The 22,235-nt window shown below is 41.5% G+C and overlaps 1 protein-coding gene across 11 annotated transcripts in view; it reads left to right on the top strand.

Moving 5' to 3' along the window:
• Window positions 1-22,235, top strand: part of dock4b (dedicator of cytokinesis 4b) — a 200,803-nt gene that overhangs the window by 136,237 nt on the left and 42,331 nt on the right. For 9 of the 11 annotated variants that reach the window (XM_074697793.1, XM_074697795.1, XM_074697794.1 and 6 more), the window contains exons 26-40: window positions 2,419-2,517; window positions 4,940-5,034; window positions 5,543-5,618; window positions 8,486-8,586; window positions 8,851-8,909; window positions 9,257-9,405; window positions 13,331-13,416; window positions 14,536-14,562; window positions 14,948-15,043; window positions 16,509-16,569; window positions 18,338-18,431; window positions 18,550-18,698; window positions 21,224-21,310; window positions 21,500-21,604; window positions 21,870-22,011. In XM_074697793.1, the coding sequence (XP_074553894.1) occupies window positions 2,419-2,517; window positions 4,940-5,034; window positions 5,543-5,618; window positions 8,486-8,586; window positions 8,851-8,909; window positions 9,257-9,405; window positions 13,331-13,416; window positions 14,536-14,562; window positions 14,948-15,043; window positions 16,509-16,569; window positions 18,338-18,431; window positions 18,550-18,698; window positions 21,224-21,310; window positions 21,500-21,604; window positions 21,870-22,011 (1,426 nt within the window). The remainder of the gene's footprint in view (window positions 1-2,418; window positions 2,518-4,939; window positions 5,035-5,542; window positions 5,619-8,485; window positions 8,587-8,850; window positions 8,910-9,256; window positions 9,406-13,330; window positions 13,417-14,535; window positions 14,563-14,947; window positions 15,044-16,508; window positions 16,570-18,337; window positions 18,432-18,549; window positions 18,699-21,223; window positions 21,311-21,499; window positions 21,605-21,869; window positions 22,012-22,235) is intronic. The other 2 variants (XM_074697800.1, XM_074697796.1) reach the window with 1 other exon arrangement.

The following is a 22,235-nucleotide window of genomic DNA, read 5'->3' as shown; positions in this document are numbered from 1 at the left end:
AATTGGGTTGCTGCTCGGGCGACTAACATTATTAACACTAAGGGAGATAATTAAGGTTAATGCGACAACAAAGCAATGAAGGAGTGATGAGGGGATGATAATGAGACCATCACTGTTTGATGATATAACTGACAGGGTTAAATGAGTGTAACAGAGCTAATGCTGTTGAAGGTCTTGAATTTGTAACGATACAGTGCTTCTATTATCATCTCATTGTATCATCAGTTATTTTTTCCTCCTCCACAGTAAAAACATACATTTATGATATTATATAACATCATAACAACCTACAAGCTGCTGTTAAAGCTCTCTATGTGAGTCTCTGTGAACTAAAGCTGGTTTTAAATGCCAAACAAGACCAAGACGATGTTCCTCTCCAGGCTGAAGATCGATAGAGTCTCATGTGAAAACTGAGGGTAGGGTTGGGTTTCTTTTACAAAAACAAAAGTTGCGTTTCCACCATGCATTCTGGTTCGGTTCAGCACGGTTTGGCACAGTTTGGTACAGTTAGGTCTGATTCCATTTGCGTTTCCACAGCAAAACTGTGCCCTCTCGAGGCAGATGGTGTACAAGCCGGATGCTGAAGCCGCAGCTGTTGAACATTAGCGTGACGCTGTAGCAGTTTACCCCACTAATAAATCCAATGAAGAAGAAAACGCAACAGAGAAAACAAAGAGCATAGATGGAAGACATCAGCATTTTGTCCTCTCTGTGATTGGCATGTAGCTCTTTGATACAAAGAACAATCAAGCTTTGTTTTACAGAAGTCTGTATGGAGAAATGCAGCCGCTAAGAGATGATTCTTTTGACCAATCAACAATCTGCAGTGTGTTGCTCCACCTTCTGTGAGTGGATCGTTTCAGTCTGGCACCCATACGAATGAGTCCCAAAAAGTGGGACGGCTTGTCATGGTTATTTGGGGATCTGTCCCGGGATAAGTCAATGGAAACGCTACAAAATGAAAAACGAACCAAACCGGTCTGCTTGATGGAAACGCAGCCAAAGCCTGTTTTTAGTATGTCTGGAAAAAAGTCAGCAACTTTTTTCTATCCAAACTTAATGAGAGTGATCTTTTATGATGCATGCTAAAGGGGCAATATCAGGTTTAGAAAATGAGAAAAAAGCTTTTGCAGAAGTGTTAAAAGTTGCTGCTCATCAAGAATCCGCTTCAGAAAAACCAGAAGTCACGTACACACCTAGCCTTAAAAACAGACTTTTACAGCATTTAAAACATATTCACAGCTTGGGTCTGAAATTCTGATTTTGCTATCAGCACACACTGTCCCATGCTGCATTGTGTGCCGTCTGGTTTCAGATCTGTCACACATCACTGTCTTATATGAAAAGCAGGTTTTTCTTCCTTATACAACAGGAGAATGAAGTGTTGGTATAGCTTTCTTTATAAGTCTGTGCCACATGATCTGCTGTCTAACTTCTGCAGACTGACTCCTTGAGGTGTCAGGGGTTGTAAACTTTGTTCCAATTTCTGTTTGACCTCCCTCGGACTGGCTCTGTCTTTGGTCAAAGTGCTTTCAGTGTTACTATGACACTAACTTTATTTATGTATCACCTTTATAAACAACTGTTTGACCTACAGAGCATGGCAAAGACTCAGGAGGACAACATAAACATTTAGCCATGAGAGAGAAGTTTGAGAGAACTTTAACAGAGCAAGTTTGAAATCCTGCTTGAATCCAGTTGACTTCTTCCCATAAACATGCCACAATATTTACCTTCATTCATGGTGTTTTTTGTTTTGGTGTAATTGCATTTTAAAAGAAGCATGCCTTATGTGACCCTCATCATTTTCCTACACATCTAACCGCAGGAAGATATAGCCCTACAAAAAGTTTTCCCAAGGAGATTTGGCATGGCTCCTTTTTCTAACTAGCTTCAAATCAGCCTTTGGTTCATCCAGCAGTTTAAAAAACAGCTTTTCTGGATGGACAATATGTCTCTACTATTTGTATTTCTGACAGTCCAAAATTTTTTGGTGCATGCACAGAAGATTCTGGTGCTGTGCTTTGCACATGCTATCAGGTTTGCACATGTTGTTATACAGACAAACCTTTAGTTGATCAAGCCCTGTGAGTCTTATCTTCCCATGAATGTGAGATGGCTCATATGGTGTCGGCATTTCCACGATCTAACTCAGGGTGAGACCCACACGAGCTTCAACGTGATCTTAAAATCAGTTCCAGAGTGGACAGGGAGCTGGTGGAGGGAACATTTTATGTAACTGTCTTACCCAGGACTGACTTCTAAAAGAGATTTCGTGTCTCGCTGGGGATACTTCTGGTAAAATACAGGTCACACAAACATTTCATGGAACACAGGATTCATATTCCTGCTCACGCTACATCATGTCGCACCGAAACGTATCTTCCACTCAACCTTGATGTGTTTTCTGCCCATCAGGGAGAGTTCGTGGCGTGTTTGTTGGCCCTCCTGCGACAGATGAGCGACAGACATTACCAGCAGCTGCTGCAGGCGTTCAGCAGCAAAGACAACCTGAGGGTGAGACCGCCGCAGTCATCTCTGTCTCTGTGTGTCTGTCACTCTGTGGTGATGCTTTTTCTGCTGTGTCTGGGAATAAAGGGTAAGGGGGGTTAGGATACAGTGAAGCCTTAGTGATTAGTTATTCACTAACTACTGTCAAATTCTATTTGTCTTATTCACTTTCAGTCCTTAGTGCAGTTTTTCTACATCACAATCACTTGCCAAAGAATAATCAAGTTTCTAACAGTGAAAGAAATAGCATGAGAAAACAAATACAATCTATAGATATGATCTTTTTCCTTTATTATATTTGGATAGCTGTTGCTTTGAATTGTCATCTGTTGTCCTCTCCTGCATATGAATATGTAAACATTGTGGGAGCAGTGTATGAGAGGGAACAAAAGAAAGTTTGGAATAGAAGTGTTGTTTTTTTGAGCTTGATATTCTGATCAGTGTTTGTCTCCACAACATTTGTTTTTCACTCTTTGAGTCCTTCGCCTCACCGTCTCTTCTCCTTCCTCAGCCTCTTTCTTAATAGTTTTCAGAAAACTTTCAGAGTGACTCACTGGCTGCACTTTCAAGCATTTGTGAAAAACATGTTTATACACTTCGGCTGCAAATATTGGCGTCCCCTGTGTGCAGAGATTCACAAATGTGTTTTGCAAGGTCAGCAGTGGTGGGATGCATAGGAATGATAATGAAGAGAGGAGCAGAAGGAGATGAACACAAAAGCAGAACGACAGAAGAACGTCACGAGGCTGTGGGTTCTGTCCAGTGAGGAATTTTAAGACTTTAAAAGTTTGAGGAGGAGGAGAGCGAAGATGTTTTTACGGGGCGGTAATCTGAGAAAAACAGACACCGTGCAGGAACAAAGTGGGAGAAATTGAGCTACAACAGGTGTCAGAAAGAAGAGGACTTCAGGACCATGGACAGAGACATTCAGAAACTGCCTCTGGTTCCATGCTTCATTTTTATGCTCAGATTTAATATTATTGACACCAGGGGTGCAAATTATCGAGTAATTCATTAATTGGTAATTGTTTTATCAGATTAATTGATGATCAAGTCATTGATGAGTGGCAATTTTTTCTGAGAAGCTGAATTTCCCTCTGAATCAATAGGTTCCTTTCTACGAAAATGGCCACTTTCTTATGAGAGAAAATGTAAATCATATTTTTTAATAAAATACTAATCTAACAGCAGGGCACAACACAATCACAAATGGAACAATGCAATGACAAGGCTTCTTTAGGGCTACTTGAAACATGAAAATAAATAAGTGCGCTGTCTGTTAGAAGCAAACAACAACAAAAAAAAAACAAACTTAGGGGAGCGAGTGATGCATCTTTACTCGTCAGTGTGAGTAAATGCGCGCACGTGCTTGCGTGTCTGTGAACGGATGGGGCGGAACTTTGCCACGCGCTATACAGCGAGAGGAGAAATGTGAACGCGACGATGTACGGCCTTGGGAGGAGGGGTGACATTGTCAACAGCTGGGGGCAGGAGAGCGAGCGTTGCGTCTTCACCGAGAAGTAGCTGGCAGATGTTTCTTGTGGTGGTTTTACTATTTGGGATGAGCTTGTCGGTGTGTGTAAATGTGCACACGTTTGTGTGTCTGTCAACGCGTTGGGGCGGGACTTCGCCGTGCGCGAAGCAGCGCGAGGAGAAATGTGAACGCGACTATGACATGACGTCATGTAAATTAGATGTATTTGGCTATTTTCAAAAAGAACAAGGTATAGACCTGACATTTGTGAAAGGTAACTACTTCTGCTGTGATCTGGTGCTATGTGGAAAGTAAAATTAACCCGATTTTTTTTTTTTTTTTTTGGGGGGGGGGGGGGGGGTTATCAGGGGTGAGCTTTATGTGCAGCCTGTTCACAATTAGGCCAGCTGCTGAAAACACTAGCTCAGCAGAGAGAGACATGCCAGGTATGGCCAGGTAGTAGGCCTATTTGCAGTTTTGTTGTACTTGTTACAATGACAAATAAAGTTCTATACTATTGTATTTCAGTGCAAGGTTTGCTACTCTTGGAAACCTTCCACCATGCTGCAGGACTTGAGTCAAGGTGTGGTGGTGGACCTTTAAGAAAGTAGTCCACTTCTGTTCGTTTCTCTTGTTGTCGTTGTTGTTGTCAGAGGTCTGCTTCTCTTGTGTTACCGTGTGTGCGTCAAGGACGTCTGGCGCAAAGCGAGCTCTCATGCAGGCTGGTGGGAAATTACGGGTTAAAAACGCTATTGCAATGACTTCATTTTAATTGAATAATATCAATTAATCGATTAATTGTTTGCATCCCTGATCGACACGTTATCAGTATCGGACAATATTGGCTTAAAAATGTATTAACAGATAATGACCAACATGCTGATATTCGGCGGTACTGCTTACATGATTAAATGTCCAGTGATAACAGGTGTGCTGTGTGCTTTTGTGTTTTAGGACTTTCTTCTTCAGATCTTCACCGTCTTCAGGATCTTAATCCGACCTGAAATGTTCCCCAAAGACTGGACCGTCATGCGGCTGGTCACAAACAAGTAAGATCTCATTAACATATTAATAAAGACAATAACGCTTGGGACAAAGACAGTCATCAAAATGCTTTCAGTCAGACTTGGAAAACGCCTAATGAGCTTTGATCTGTTGAAGTCTTTCTCCATGAACACAGTGCTTTACAACTTTAGTCTCAATGACCTCAATAATCCAGCCAGAAGTCTCTTTTTCATGAATAATCAAGCCTGAAGGTTTTTTTTTTTTAAGTTCCTCTCTCATTTAGTCAAAGGTGAAAGCATTGTTCACCTGTGAGGACGAAGTCAAATGATGACCTGATTTAGAAGTGTTGATGACATGAATTCATGGAAGATATCTGCTTTGATGTTTTGGGGTATTGATGTGACAAAGAAGTGTTTTCTTTCCCGATGTTTAATCATTCACCTCTGCATCCCCACAAACAGCCCCTTTGAACACACACACGTTCTCTACTGTGCTGCGTTTGCCTTGAAGCAAGCAAAACTTCAACTTTTCTCCTTTCTCTTCTCTGTGAAGTGTCATCATCACAACCGTCCTCTACCTTTCTGACGCTCTGAGGAAAAACTTCCTCAATGACAAGTTTGACTACAAGGTAAGGGAGGAGACGTGTCGCCTGTGTCTGTTTGTGTGTAGAACAAAACAAAGCTGCAGAGGTGTTAGAGACATACACACGTATACACACTTCTGAAACGCAGTAGCATGAGTGCACTAAAATTGCACACACATGCTCCAAAAGACACAGATCTTTTCAAAGTAAGAGCTTCAGCAGCAACATCAGTTTAATGTAAGATACTAAAAGGAACTTAGCTCATTTTTACACCATGTCAAAGCCCGAAACATTACAGTGACCCAAAATGTTTTTAAAGAAGTGTAATAAAACTTGAAATCTGGTCGATAATGTAACAAAAGTTCTGACCCTGAATTGTAATAAAACCCAGAATGTAATAACCGACCTAAAAAGTAACAAGTTGTAACATTTTGGGCAAAAAGTTGTTCCATTTCAGGTTTTGATTCCCTTCTTTTTTTTTTTGCATTTCTGGTTGTCGTTATGTTTCAGAACTAGCACACTAGCATAAAGCAAAAAACAAACAATAATGATGCTAATATGAGCTAATATAGGATAGAATAGAATAGAATAGAATAGAAAATACTTTATTTATCCCCGAGGGGAAATTCAGAAGTCACCGCAGCATTTAAGAAAACAAAAGTAAGAAAGAATATAGAAAGTGCAAAAATGTCCATAAGAAATTAGATGACGACATCCCGTCCACCACTCTCCAGCCCAGCCAGTCTCCACCTCCACAGGGTCCAGGACTGAGCCTCCCCAGCAGTCTATTCAGTCTCTGTCTCCTGGATCCTGTCAGCTCACAGCAGGCGAAGCTCCTCCGATGTGTAGCGGCGTCCGATGTCCGCTCCGTCAGCCACGTCCGTGAACAGCACGTTGCCGCTGGGCTAGCACAGCTAGCTCGTCCATCCCCCGGGGCTAGATCCCACGTTCCCAACAACGATGGATGGAAGGACAGGTCCACGTCGTCACCTCCCAGCTCACATCCGAGAACCAGCACGTCGTCCTCACCTCCTCCTCCTCAGCTCGAGGGAAATCATCAAGCCCTACACTAGTTAGCATTGACATGCTACAGGCTGCTAACAGCTAATTTCGCATGTAAACAATGCAGCCATGGTTACATGTAGGATCTCCAGACAAACACAGGAGAAAAGTAGTAAAAAATACCGCCGAAGCCACAAAAAGTTTGGTGTCCGTGACCGACAATGAACCATACAAAGTGATGATCCACTCCAAATACAAAGATGACGAAAAAGAGACGAAGAAATTACAAGAAACGGACAAAGACGAGAGAGCTGCTTCAACAGGCAGCTACTTGGGTAGCGCCTAGCAACCGAAAAAAAGAGTCTGCTTCAGTTTTGCCACTTAGCCTAATATGAGCTAATATTCACAATGACCACTGCATTTGACTGTTAAAGCCAGCAAGAGGAGATCTTATACCACAAAACAGATCGTGCACATTATTTTTGATGATATAACTTTGTCCACAGGGGGCGCCTGATTCCACACATACAGAAAACTCCCTATAGGAGCTTTAAAGCAAAAAGAAGTTGAGCTGTATGGCTAGTCATCATTATTTGGAGCTGTGACTTTCCAAGTGATCTTAAAAAAGTCTCTCTTCTTTATTTATGCCTGATCATGATACATGCTTTTGAGATTATCAGCGCCTATATGGGTTTTTTCCTAAATGCAACCTCGTAGCTTCCAGATTGGGTCGAGCAGGTAAAGGATTGATTTGCTGCATGTCTAAGTCTCTATGATAACACCACAGTTGATGAAGCTTAAGTAGTGAGAAGAGAGACCTGGGTTTTTCTCTACTAAAAACAATTTCTTTGATTAATTTTGTAGTGATGGTGGACACTGGAGCCTAACTGTCAGAAAGAAAAAGGACAGAAGAGAGGAAGAAAGATAAACAGGAGAGTGATAGAGCACGAGCTAAAGACTAAAACATCAGCTAAAACATAGGCTAATCTGTTTGTGCTAATGTTCATTTAAACCCACAGTCAGCAGTTATTCTGCAGTGGTCTGTTCAAACTTGAAAGTCTATCAATAAAATGAGGAGTGAGGTTACGTTAGCTCTGCTTGGTGAGGTTGGAGTTGGTAGATGAGCACTGGTAGGACATAACCAGGATTCACTAACGTTGCCCTTAGAGATAGGTACTGAATCACCTACTTTTGTAGGTACTGACCAAATTCTGTCAAAAGTCCTGGGTCCGATTCACATGAAACCAAAAAGTACCATGTTTAGGTAACCAAATGCATACTACTAAGGGAGTTGACGAGTAGGTGATTTTCCATGTTGGACATGAACACAGCATTGCAAGGTTATATACTGAAGAATAAATATGTTAAATTGAAAAGAATTTACATTTCATTATTACACAAATTGATATTTTTTGCCGCAAAAGTTGAGTACTGATACCGATTGCCAGGTACTGGGAAATCAATATTGTATTGTTTCAAATGTAAAAGGTACCCACCCCCAGTTACCTGTTACAGACATGTCTCAGAGCACTGGGCTGTGAGTAGAGCTGACCACTAAACTACGGGAGAAACTGACAAAGTTTGCTTGTTGTCACATCTCAAACTGTAGCTCTTCCTAACTGTTGATAAATACCTTTCCTCTTTGCATTGTATCTGGTAAAGAAGTTGTCTTGAACAAAGAAAAGTAGAGTTAAAAAGAAGCAAGAAACATGTCACAGCACTGCACTTAAATCAGATTTCCCTCACAGCACATTTAACTCAGCAGCTGAAAAACCCAACAAAAGGAAATTCATTAATAATGATCAAATATGATTTATTAATACCTCTGACTTTATTTTTAAAACTCCAACCGAGGAAGTTATTTCCAGTGTTCATAGTCTGTTTTTGTCCCTGCTCCTGTCTTTTTTTAGGTGTGGGATTCCTACTTCTACCTGTCTGTAATATTTATCAACCAGCCGTGTCTCCAGCTGGAGTCCTTCTCTCCCTCCAAGAGGAAGAAGATTCTGGAGAAGTAAGTTTTTATTTCTTTAAAAATGCATGTCTGCACACTCACTCTTCTCTGCTGTTTGTGTTCAGATGGCCTCTGAGGAGCTGTGTGCTGCTTCAACGAGCCATCGGATCCTGCTGCAGTGCACACACACACAGACACACACGCAAACACACTCAGAGATATACTATAGCAGATAGATGTACTTAACATTCTGCTCTGTACAGCCTCTCTCAATATTTGCCTGCAGTGAGCACTCATTCCTCACCCCGACTTTCTGCCTCACAGGTACGGAGACATGAGGGTAATGATGGGCTGTGAGATCTTCAGCATGTGGCAGAATTTAGGTGAGACCCTATCACTCCTGATACACATGGTCACACATCCTCTTTTTCATTGTGGAAATAGATTTTGAGGTTTGGTTGTTGTAAGCTCATCAGAACTTCCCGTTGTGATGTTTTCATATGATCAAAAAGGAGGCCCTTTGAATCTGATGTAATGTTATTTTGCTAGTTTACCCCCACACTGAGTCAGACTCAGATTACAGTGCAGTGGAGTTCTTGGAGCAGCCCACGTTGTGTTGTGGACTGGCTTCCTCCTCAGTTTGCCAAATTGCCTCTGACAGAAACAATCTTCTGTGTTCAGGTGTAAAGTGAAACCCTCACCTCTCCTCTGACCTCCATCTCTCCTGCAGGGGAGCACAAGCTGAACTTCATCCCTGCCATGATTGGTCCGTTCCTGGAGGTGACGCTGGTGCCTCAGCCCGATCTGAGGAATGTCATGATCCCCATCTTCCATGACATGATGGACTGGGAGCAGAGACGCAGTGGCAATTTCAAACAGGTTCGAAAATAGATTCATGCTCCTCAAAGTCATATTTGTCTCAAGTTTTGAAAAAGTTCTTTCAGACAGTTTCATGTTTTGCTCCAACTTATTGCATTAGCACTGCAGTGAAGCTAGGTTACTGAACTAGATATTGATGTGATATCATTTGTATCAGCACACTGTAATATTTAACGCAGAGAGCTCTTTCTGAAATCAAACCTGATAAAGCTGCAAAGACCTCAAAAGTTCTGGATGGTGAAGCCACAAATAGCAGAATGATCATTGATTGCACCAGCTGTGCCTAACTTCAGATGTAGCCCAATTTGAGTCAAATTTCCAGTTAAAGGAAGAGTTTACACCAAACTAGTTCCTGCGTATGTCACACCTTATAGCGTACACCTTCTTCTGGGGAAGTGGAAAGTTCTCTGAAACAGTCCAGCTGTCATGGCTCATGGTTTGCAAAAACTGGATCGTAAGAAGCAGAGGTTTACTAGTTTTTCCATATTTTACATACTGATATGTTGCTTTTTGTCACTGGTATGCATCAGAAGCACCTTATTTTACAGGTCTGCAAATTCCAGTGTAATTAGGTAATAATTAGACTAACTTTTCTTAATGTCGTTGAAATTACCCCCAAATGTCAGGATAAATGGAGAAACATTAGCACATAACTTCTTTCAAATAATGTCCAAATTTTATTCAAAAGCAAAGCACAATTGGTAAGTAACTGGTTTTATTACATTTCTTCCAAATTTCTAAGCAAGTAGATAAAAATATTTTTTTTAAAGCAGATCGAAATTCATTTTCTACTTTTTAATTCATATTAAAAATATAAGTTAATAATATTATGTCTTAAAAAAATAAACAAAATCAACATAAATGAATTATCTCAGGACTGTCAAGATGAAAATAGATAATGAAATGTGTCCTCGCACTCCCTGCAATGTGTTTGTATACCCCCAAGGGTACATATATAGATGAATGATATACCTCTGTTAATAGGCCTATAATGCTTTACATGGACATGATATCAAAGAAGGCTTCAGCTGAGATATAATGCCCTTTTTTTTCACAGTTTTATTAATTTTTTTACACAAAAAGGTCAAAGGTTTACAGCATTCGTAAGTGACAGTGTTTACAGTTTTTCATCAATCTTACAAAAATAAACAGAAACAGCAACATTGGAACAGGGTGGTTGGTCTGGTCATACAATGGCTCAAGCTCATGCTCTTACATAAAATAACAATAGTAATCTCAGTCTTTAAAACAGAGCAGGGATAGAAAAACATAGGATACAAAAAATAAAACATACAAAAAATGAAAATAAATAAACAAATAAATAAAAATAAAAAGACATTGTTATAATTTTTCAAACAAACAAACAAACAAACAAAAAAAGAGGCTAGGTAAACAAGCAGAGGCTTGTAGCTGTATAAAGCATACTTCTATTCAGATACAACTGGGAAAACAATCCTTTCTGTGTAAACAAGAAAAGGGCCCCACACTTCTCTAAATTTATTATTTATTTATTATCTTATTGTATACCAAATTTTTTCCAGCTTTAAATTATTAAAAATCTCTTTGACCCACATTGTGTGAGAAGGGGGTGATGTTGATTTCCACCTTAAAAGAATGAGGCGTCGAGCCAATAAAGTGGTAAAGGCAATTAAATCTAGTTGCAATTTAGGTAAGGGCACCAGAGATATTCCAAACAAGGCAGTCATTGCGTTAGGCTGTAAGAGTGTCCCCGTTACTTCTGATAGAGTTTCAAAAATTGCCTTCCAATAAGGAGTACAGGACCAAAACATGTGGACATGATTTGCAGGTGTCTGATGACAGTTTTCACCAGAAGGATCAACCGTATCATAAATTTTTGAGAGTTTATCTTTAGTCCAATGAATGCGGTGAACCACTTTAGAATTGATTTGTTATGATTTGTTTTAAGAAGTTAGGTGCTAATTTTCCCCAATTGTCATGAAACTCTGGGGTAATTTCTAAGAAACTTTTAATAAGTTTGTCTAATTTTAAGTGCTGTCAGGTGATTAAAAAAATTAATGTAATTAATTACAGGATTTGTAATTAATTAATCTAATTAATCACATTTTAATCTCATATCTGCTTAAGGTCCCAAAACAAAGAATTTGAATTCCAGGACATTAAAATTACATCAAAAGACATTAAAAAAACATTAAAAAAATAAGGTGGGAATATATACAACACATTTTTAGGCACCCTGAGGCATAAGGAACACATGAACCTACCTTCACAAAATCTACACGGTCTTGCACCTAAGATAAGCTGATTTGATTTTTAGGACGTTTTTTGCTTCTGTCACATTTTACTCACTGTGGACTCAACTGTCACTGCAATATGAACTTCTTTACTTCTATGAGGTCAGGAGATCCCGGGCTCAAGGCTAAAAACTGTGAGGACCTATGTACAAAACACTTTATCCAAGTCTTGAATCAGAGAAAAGTGAAGTATTTTCAGTTTTAACATGCTCTGAACACACAAACTGTTGCTCACTGGTGCAGAGCAGCCCCAAGCTGAAACATGACACCAGGAAGATGGAAGCAAATTTTCAAAGAATTCTTTAGATTTAAATACAGGACATATATCAATAATTCAGAGCTTGTTTAAAGCAGCAAAGAGTGTAGAATTATCTGTTTTTTACAGAATTGAGCTAGAGCAAACGGTTGATTTTCTGCAGATTTTCATAAAGGACGTGTGAATAAACGAGACGTGGACTGTAACACTCGCTTCCCCCCGGTTTAAAGCATGTTGCTGACGGTGTGATACATTCATGGACCATCGGAAATTTGAAAATCTGACGAGAACACCACTTTTTCCAAGTAGGACAAACGGTTTGTAAATACCAGACATTTGAAAATAAGTGCGTCTTTGAACACCCCCCGGGTTTGGAATCCAGATTAATCTGTGTCAATTTTTATAACGCGTTAATTTGTGGTGTAATTAATTAATCTAATTAACGTGTTAAAATGACAGCCCTACTAATTTTACCTAATTGCGCTGAAATTTGCAGACCTGCCAAGAGTTACCCATCCATTTTGGCAGTTACAGTTAGCTGTTAGCTTGTTTGTAGACACTATAAGTCAGGAGAGTTAGCACTCCAGCAAACACCCCATTATAAAAGAAAAGCTCTTCCCTGATTGGTCAGTTGGTTCAGTGAAACCTGAATGACCTAGTCTAAGACACACACTCTGCAGAGCTGGTGAACAGGCCACTGTTTGAAGTCAAACTGCTGTCTGATGTATTTGTACCTCACTATCTCTCTGAATGACTGTGTCATCACCATCTATTTCTAAAGTAAGTGATTATGACCTCCCTGTTCCTGAAACAAAAGCATGTATTGGTACACTGTGGATGAGTAGTTCAAGCTTCGACGGGGGCTGAGTGGGACTCCTGAAACCATTGGTTTCGTTAACCCAGCTTCCTTGTTAGGCTGTGTGTGAAGTTTTCTATCATTTTGTCTCAGCTGTGACAGAAACATGAGAAAAGTTAATCTTTCAAAGTATATTCATCACTGTCTCTTTTGGCATACTGGTGCCAGTGATCTGGCACCAGTATGCCAAAAGGAGGACTGGCATACTGCTCAGGGTCTTTCAGAAGAGCCTTGATTTAAACTCATTTAGTCTGTAGAGCTACTGTTGCTGTGTTGCTTTGGCAAAGCTTGATAAGGTTTCTTTGGAGGGTCCTTCCAATGCACGAGTAATGTATTCAGTCTGTGTGTTCTCCCATCTTACATCCTGTCGATGGAGCAAACTTCCTCATATAACAAAAATAAGTCACTGATACATAGATGGAAATAATTCAGACACAATTTCCTGTTTGAGCTCATCCATCCTGCCCCTTTAAACATTAGTTTTATTGATAAAGTTTGAACCATCAGCCTATCATCGATCGAAACGTTGTTCCCTGACAGGTGGAGGCCAAACTGATCGACAAGCTGGACAGCCTGATGTCTGAAGGCAAAGGAGACGAGACGTACCGGGAGCTCTTCAACAGCATGTGAGTCAGACAGGAGCAGAGCCCATGGAGACGGCTGCATGGTTACTTAGACTCATCAAATACCTGAGATTGTAAAGGAAAATAGAGGAGGTCAGGGGCTGAGTGTGTTACGCAACTCGGCCCACTCCAGCGCCATAATAGCTGGAAAATAAAGGAGTACACGGGCACAGGCTGGTCCAGGATGATAGACGGAGAAAAAAGCTGTTCTTTGAGTCGTAACGACCTAAATGACGCAGCCCACACAGGCTCCATTAGGTGAACGCAGCTCGCAGGTTGTTTTCTCAGCTCCTCGCCTGTAAGTGGATGTGTCTGAGTGTTCCTCTTTTGAAATCGAGCTTTTAACCCTGAAAGCAAAGAACACAGGTAGCAGCTTTAAAGACGCTTTGGGTGTGAAAACAGGTTTCTAATGAGGGAAGTGTCAGTGTGTGTGCAGAAACAGGAAGTGTGTAGCTGTGTATTTACATGTGCATATTGAGTAGACTGTTTAATGATGAAACCAAAGGTAAGTGGTCAGTCACCTTCATCTCCACTCACCTCCTTCACGGCCACTCTTTGTCCTCGCTGCCTTTGTGTTTTCTGCACGCTCGCTACTCCCTCTTCCTTTGTGTGTGTTAGCGTGTGTGTGTGTTTCCTGCTTCTCTCTGCGCCTTTGTTCACGTCCCTCTTTCACTATGAACTATGTAGCTTCTAAAAACATTACTGCATTAAAATAAAACCATTTTTCTGATTCACATGAACGCATTAAAACACAGATGTGAATCAAAGTGATCGGATCATGTTGGTGAAAACATTTGTGTTTCATAGTCGATCATTCTCTGACCAACCATCTTTAAATGTGAAACATGAAGGAAAGAGCATAATATCCTTTTCTACATCAGTATGATATAATAATGTATGAGTAATGATAATTTTTCAGATCTCAGTTTGTAATTCAGTAACTTTCTGCTACTTTTACCCACTTTCTCTTTTCTTGCTTTGTGAATTGTTTTGATTTTGTTCCCTAATTTCTTTTTCCCTCCTACTAACTCCACTAATCCCCAAACTAACCTGTGTGAGTGTGTGCTGATGATAATCGTATTAATATTAATTTATTCCGCCTATGCTTCCCGCCTGGAGTAGAATTCCTCTGTTTGGTCCGTACCCTAGGTAAGACGCTCTTCCTCTTTGTTCTCTCTGTGTCGTCTGTGTGAGGGGGAACGGCGGCATAAAGGCCAAAAAGCTATTTCTCCCCCGCTGTATTTGGCTCTGATGTGTTTTGTCTTCTTTCCCCGGCCCCTGGTCGAGATAACCAATCAATTCTACAAATCTATTTAGGTCAGCTTTTGTGATACTTTGGGTATTTTATTGTGTCAGCTCAGGCAGGCCAACAAGCATAGGTGACAAAAGTGTGACTGAGATTAATTTCCTCTTTGCTTCAGCTCCTTTTCTGTTGCAGTAATTTCTTCTTCTTTTCCCCCTCGCCCCTCTCCATTTGCTCTCTCTCGGCCTCTTGTCTCTTTTGATCTTTACATCTCTCCGTCTCGTCCTGCAGCCTGCTGAAGAAGATTGAGAGGGAGACGTGGAGGGAGAGTGGCATCTCGCTGATCGCTACCGTCACTCGATTAATGGAGAGATTGCTGGACTACAGGTGAGAGTGCAGACATGTCGTCCTCTTTTCATATGGGTTGCAGCTGCTGAATGCATCATGAACTGTTCATCATTTTCCACCGCTGTCAGCTTCCTCCGGAGGTCTGATTCACAAAGCAAACCGATGATAGAAAACATCCACAGAGTCCTGCAGCTCTGTGCAGTTTGCTCCAGTTTGATTGTGACTGAGATGATCCTTTAGCATCTCCACCCTGTGCTGCACAGAGCTGAGCTGTGTGTTCTTATCCTGACGGGGGTAACCCTTTACATGTGGAGTTAATTCACTTTACCTGTGACCCAAATTTCACAGCTTATATCCAGCTTATTTTCTGGAGTGAGCTAGCACAAGAAGGGGAAAAGCCCTTAGCTGTGCCTAATGACAAAGCCTGTGCACTGGAATCAAACACCAAACAGTCTCAAATTAGTTTAATCCCTGATTAGTATTAAATCAGTCGGTAAAATGCTAATTTATTGGCTTTCTGGGCTAAAAGGATGTTTCTATTCATCCAGAGGTGGAACTTTTGTATTGATCTGTGAAAATTATGAGAGTAACGATACTTTCCGTATCTTAAAGGGCAACTCCGGTTTTTTGACACCTGGACCTTATTTATAGGTGTGTTTATGCTCATATACTCACTGAGACAAACATCGTGCAGCTCGGAGTCCTTCAGAAGTTTTTTAGATCCAGCCGATTTTAGCTGCACTTAGCGGGGGCCACAGCAAGGGAGCTTCAGTGCGGGACATAATCTCTGCAAAATCGCTCATTTCGGCTATATTTTTTCATCCATCGCCAGTGTTATCATAAAGTCAGCTCGTCTACCATCTTTAGGTGGGTCAGCTGACCCAGAGCTGACCTGGTAAACAAACGTTTGACGGTTATCCTTACCAGTTTGAGCCTGAGTACACGGACGAGGAGCTCCATGAAAGAAGGATGCAGAGGAAGAGAGACGAAGAGCTGGCTCGAGAACAACAAACAGGAGCACGTCCACAACCCAATGCAAACTGGTGGTGCACTTGTGGACAGTGTTCGCCTATGGCAACAGAAGAGGAGTGTGTTTGTGATAGCGATGGATGAAAAAATATAGCCGAAATGAGCGATTTTGCAGAGATTATGTCCCGCGCTGAAGCTCCCTTGCCATGGCCCCCGCTAAGTGTGGTTAAAATCAGCTGGATCTAAATAACTTCTGAAGGACTCCAAGCTGCACGATGTTTGTCTCAGTGAGTATATGAGCATGCACACACCTATAAATAAGGTCCAGGTGTCAAAAAAACGGAATTGCCCTTTAAATGAATGCATAATGGCCGCATACAGGACTCTGCAGTGCAGCCAGTGGAGTATTTAACCCTTAGTTTATGCTTTGTGAATTAGCTGATGTCGTTGTACAGGTTCAGAGGGTGTAGAGGATGCAAAAGCAGAACAATCACTGAGTAAATCTGTCCTTTGTCTTACAATGTTTCTGTCACAGGGATTGCATGAAGCTTGGAGAAGTGGACGGGAAAAAGATTGGCTGTACCGTCAGTTTACTGGTGAGTATCACACACTCCATAGTCTGTTTTTCATTGTACATAAATTTTAAAAGCTTTTTTTCCACTAACAGCAGTAACATCATTGGCCCAAACATCCATCAGAAGCTGTGTTTTCATTACACAGAGAATTGCGCAAAAACCTAAATATTGATTATAAAATGGCAATGGAAACACCAAAATTCCTAAAAATTTGGATAAACAGTTTTGACATGCTCATGAGGGTTTTTTTCAGAAGTTTCCATGTTGAAGTTTATTCCAAAAGTGCGATGGAAACACCTTTTTGTGAAGAAAAAAAAAACGTCTTCACAAAAAGGTGTTATTCACCGTACATGAATAACACCATGAATATTTTGTATAATTATCATTAATTAGGCCTTTGTTTATAAGCTGGGTTGGAAAAAAGTTAGAGACTTTCTTCAGCAGAGGGGGGAAATATTTTTCTCCGACTCACATGTGATGTGCAATTTGGGAAAATATGGCCCCTAATGTAGTCTGTAGACTCAATCATCATTCAACTTTTTTACATGTTCCGGTGTTAGAAAGCAAACTAAAAATCACAAAAATTGGTATTATCGAAGAATCACAGTTTAAATCAAATTGGCGCCCCAATAATCCTAAAAGAATCAAATAAGGAGAAAAGTATATTGGCCAAGCCATATCTGGAACATTGAGTGGATCAGAGTGCAGCAGGAGGGAGGTGTGGAGGTGTGTGTATGTGTGTGTGTGTGTGTGTGTGTGTGTGTGTGTGTGTGTGTGAGAGAGAGAGAGAGAGAGAGAGAGTGAGTGAGTGTGTATGTGAGCTGGAGATGATGATTTTGATTCAGTGTTTTGTTTCTGTCTGTCTGAGTTGGCATGGTCACGGTCGACAGCGACCAGAGAACAAAAACACAAAACACATCATCATCATTACAGCGTCCAGACGCTATAGTATTTTAGCGTCCTCTACCTTTATCTGTCGACAACATCAGCAACAACAGTAATGCCAAATGTCAAAATGACAGTTCAGCTCTTTAAATGTTTGGGATCTCCATAGTTACTTTTGGTTATAGTCCTTTACTCAAGCTGTGCGCAATTCTAACCCTAATGGAAACACCAGCAGGGTGCAATTGTATGTATTGAAACTTCAGAGATATCGCTTTGACTTTGTGAAAAAGTGTCATGGAAACAGCTAGAGATCGTTTTAACTGAATAAAACCTGCAGATATGAAAGACAATAGAGTTCACAGGGTTCTTCCTCCTTTCTCTAGCATAAAGCAGTGTCTCTGTTTGGTAGAGCACAACATGTACAGACTTAAAATCTTCTTTTCCAAGTCTGAGGAAGTTTCTATCCTTTCCTTCCATCAGGCTGTATAAGACAGACGTGTAGAGTTGAGGAGCTACTTTAAAAGTTATGAAAGTTGCAGGACATCCAATGGGCCTGTTTGATAAATGATTTAGATTTTTGACACTTTCAGATTGATTAAATCACTTTCCTCTTTATATTTCTCCTTCTTGTTTCCATTCTCTGCTCTCCTGCCTACGAGCTTTCTTCTTATGTAACAGCAGCCATCTGTACCAGCACCTGGTTGTGTAGGCAGAGGGATCAGAAGCCACTGCTAATCTGCAGTTGAAATATACTGTTTCACCTTTACCATAGAACAATCTGTCACTTTTTAATATTAGTCACCGTCTGCGTCTGTAAGTTTCTGCAGAAATATTCATGACCACTTTCTCCCCCGTCTCTCTGTCTCTGCTCTTTGTCCTCAAAAACTCCCTCTGTGACTTCCAGAACTTCTACAAAACTGAGCTGAACAAAGAGGAGATGTACATCCGCTACATCCACAAACTCTACGACCTGCACTTGAAAGCACAAAACTACACAGGTACGGGTTTTTCCACACACACTTCGCATTCTGCTGCTGCATAAAGAGTCCTGGGAGACTGGTTCCTTCATGTTTACGACGGCTGCTTTAAGATGTCTGATGTGCTTCCTGTCTGCAGAGGCGTCGTACACTCTGCTGCTGTACGATGAGTTACTGGAGTGGTCGGACAGGCCGCTCAGGGAGTTCCTCAACTACCCCATGCAGAGCGAGTGGCAAAGGAAGGAGTATCTGCACCTCACCATCATCCAGAACTTCGACAGGGGGAAGGTAACATGCACATTTTCACTAAATCTTCCTGCCTTTGCTATGTCATTCCGTGAAAACTCACTGCATGTGCTCGAACTTCCTTGTTCCATCACCACAGACTGATGAAGACAGAGCTCACCTGTCCCTCAGGTGTTGCTGATCCCAGATGATCAGTGGTCAGTTTTCTGCACTGTTATGTGCTGCGTAAACATCAGCAAACTCTGCTTCTGACCAAGAAAAATGTTCTCCATCAGGGGGCGATGTGGGCAAAATATGTCAGGATCAGGATCTGGACCTGTGTTCAGAAAGCTCCTGAGAGTCCTCTCACAGAGCTCCTAACTCAGCTTGGGCAGAAGTTCTTATATTTTGGGCATAGAATTGTAACATTTTGGCTTTTATTACATTTTTTTTTACATTTCAGGGTCAGTTATTACATTATTGGTTTTTGTTGCATTTCAGGCTCTGACAAGCCTCAAACTGAAGAAACAGCAGATTTTATCTCTTCCGCATTGTCTCATATTTTTTGGACCGGAGTTTGCTGCTTGGATTACATTGATTGGTTTCTTGTTGTTGTTGCTGTTACTGTCCATGCTGGTGATTTGACTGCTTAATTTGTTTAATATTAATGGTGGACACAGACTCAGCTATCAGCACTTCCTGTGATTACTGGCGTCCTTATAAAAAGCAGTTTGATTTGGCAGAATAACCAAAACAACAAACGATGTGAATAAAAAAAGGACTACAAACCTCATCTGGACACAGAGCAGAAGAGCCAAACTTGGGGTCTCACTGCCCAACAAATCACTGTGTCGTCCCTGCTCCTTGTGCACATATTGTACGTTAGTGTGAAAAGTGCTGCTAGGTGCTGTAATTCCAAGAGAGAGCAGAGGATTTCAGCACGCAAGCAAAGTTTTCTCAAACAGTGTTGTAGGCTACCATTTAGGCTCTGGCTGCTGACATCATTTCCTTTGGAATTAATAACTGTATGAACGTTGTAGAGTTTCATCTGCTCATTAACCGGACTGTTTAGGGGGTGGATCAGCAGATAAACAGCTGTCTCAGGTGGCAGACCCTGTGTTGGGAAAGTCAGCATCCGCTCTGAGGCAGTTTTCCACCTCTGGCGCTCTCTGAAGGCCTAAGACGCTTTGGGATTAACTTTTATCTTAATGAATGAAAATTCTAAGAAATATCTTTGAAGTTTTTCTAAGACTGACGTCACCAAGTCTTTGCTTTTTGAGCTCTAACATTTCACATCCTGATGAATCCATTCATTCAAAGACGTCAGCTCTTAGAGTTATTGAGTTTCTGCAGAATGTACGGAGCTGGATGTATTGAAACATCTGTATCTGTATCTGAACAGATCTAAGCAGGCACAGTAAAGAAAAATCTGTGGTTCAACATCCATCTTCTTCTAGTTCTAGTTCTGGGTTCTGTTTTTGGTGATGCCAGCTCAGAGTAACGCCTCGAGTATGTGTTTGAAAACCAGATGGACTGATGGCTTCTTAACACCGCCCGATGCCAGCGAGTTAATCACTGCTGTCTGGAAGCAACAGGATGTTCCCTGAGAACTTTCTGCCTCCATAAACCCAGAGCCTCGTCAGCGTCTCATGCATAGTTAACGATGCTACCCAAGTTCACTCAGTCATGTTACTAATGCTGCTTTAACTCCAGATACTAAGATTAGAAACTGGACCTCCTCAGGGCTGATATGAAATCCTCTGTCAGATGCAGAGAGCTATAAAGATGCATGTCACTTGTGGTCAGACATTTAATATCCACCCGTTGTGAGCCGTGACACTGGCTCCAGGCGTCAACATCTCTGCTTTAATCAGATGAAACGCTGGCAGCTGTAGTTAAAGCAGGATCTGTATCAGCTCAGAAACAGATCAGATGGTGGCAGAGAGTTGGACAGGTGAAGCGTGACCTCGTCTGGATTAAAGCTTCGGCTGGGATCAGACGTTTGACACGTCATTTCTCATCCTGGATGAAGCTTTGTCTCTGCATTCCTCTCTGCTGATTTCACCTTCTTATCCTAACTACCAATGCCCTCGTTCTGCACTTTCACTGAAAAGTGGCATCATGGAAACCCTCCAAATACTCTCTCTCTCACACACACACACACACACACATACACACTCACATACACACACACTCTCTAAAATAAAACTTCAGCATCACCGGAGAAAAAGATAGCTCCACGGAATCATTAAAACGGCTCTGCTCGTTACTCATCGTCCAATTTTCCTTCACATTCATGAGCTTTGCCATCTGCCAGCGCTGCCGCGCGGGGACTTGAAGGCAGCAGGAAAGGCAAGCTTTTCATTTAATTAGCGAGATGGCTGGAGTGCTGTGTGTACCTGCCTGTTAGAGGGTCTTCAGATTATTGACTCACCAGTGCCACCCAGTGGGCAGAGGGCAGTTCAGCAGCATCACTGCAGAGCTTTTAATCACTTTAATTTATTTAGGCTGTTGAGCGTCATTCCTCCAGCTTCCCACAGGCTCAGGGTTAATGATGATGATGGAGCAGGCTGTGTTCTGTCTTTCAGTGCTGGGAGAACGGCATCATTCTGTGCAGAGAGCTGGCTGACCAGTACGAGTCATACTACGACTACAGAAACCTGAGCAAGATGAGGGTGAGTTCCACATGAATGCAGAGGCTTCTTTTTTTATTCCTTCCAAGAAAATGAGGGAAGAAACAAAGCTGTGACCTCATTTTAATCATGCATCCTCCAAAAAACCTGCTCAGCTTCTGCACCAAATCCCTCTCTAGTTCACACTAACATCAGTTTGTTTTTTTGCACATAATCAATTTCTGTTTGCAGATGATGGAAGCGTCTCTTTACGATAAGATCATGGACCAGCAGCGACTAGAACCTGAATTCTTCCGCGTGGGTTTCTACGGGAAGAAGTTCCCTTTCTTCCTGCGGGTAAGGAAATCTGCACCCCTCCTCTGTGTCATGAATATTAATGGCGAATGTAACCTCTAAAGGAAGAAATGAACCTGCAGGAAGAATTAACTTTCCTTACATAAGGCTCCTCCTTTGTGAGGTGACATTCAGTAACTCTTATTCAATGCCATTTAATGATGTAACAGGCGCTGTCCTTGGTGAGGCTTTGCGGTGCAGGCTGCAGTTACAGCGTGCAGCCACTAGATGTCAAACTAACTCCACAGTCCTTCTGTTCTCCATGCAGAATAAGGAGTTTGTGTGCCGTGGCCATGACTACGAGAGGCTGGAGGCTTTCCAGCAGCGGATGCTGAACGAGTTCCCCCACGCCATCGCCATGCAGCACGTCAACCAGCCAGACCAGACCATATACCAGGCCGAGGCTCAGTGTATCCTTTGGATTGATGCAAAATTCATTGAGGCGGGTGGAGATCATCCATCCTGATCAATCCGTGTGAGGAAAACAACAACACAGAGCACATAAGCAACTTCCTGTAATGAGGAACACACTTTCTCACACCGTACCTCCTTCTTCCTCTACTTTGTCTCCTTGTTCTTGAGCACATTTACAGGAACTCATACATGCTTATGATGTTGCATTCCCATATATTGA

This window comes from Halichoeres trimaculatus, unplaced genomic scaffold (assembly GCF_033239565.1).
Source record: "Halichoeres trimaculatus isolate MK-OKI-2021-1 unplaced genomic scaffold, fHalTri1.1 fHalTri1_scaffold_21, whole genome shotgun sequence".
In the NCBI taxonomy this organism is placed as follows: domain Eukaryota; kingdom Metazoa; phylum Chordata; class Actinopteri; order Labriformes; family Labridae; genus Halichoeres; species Halichoeres trimaculatus.
This window is presented reverse-complemented; position numbering and strand designations above follow the sequence as displayed.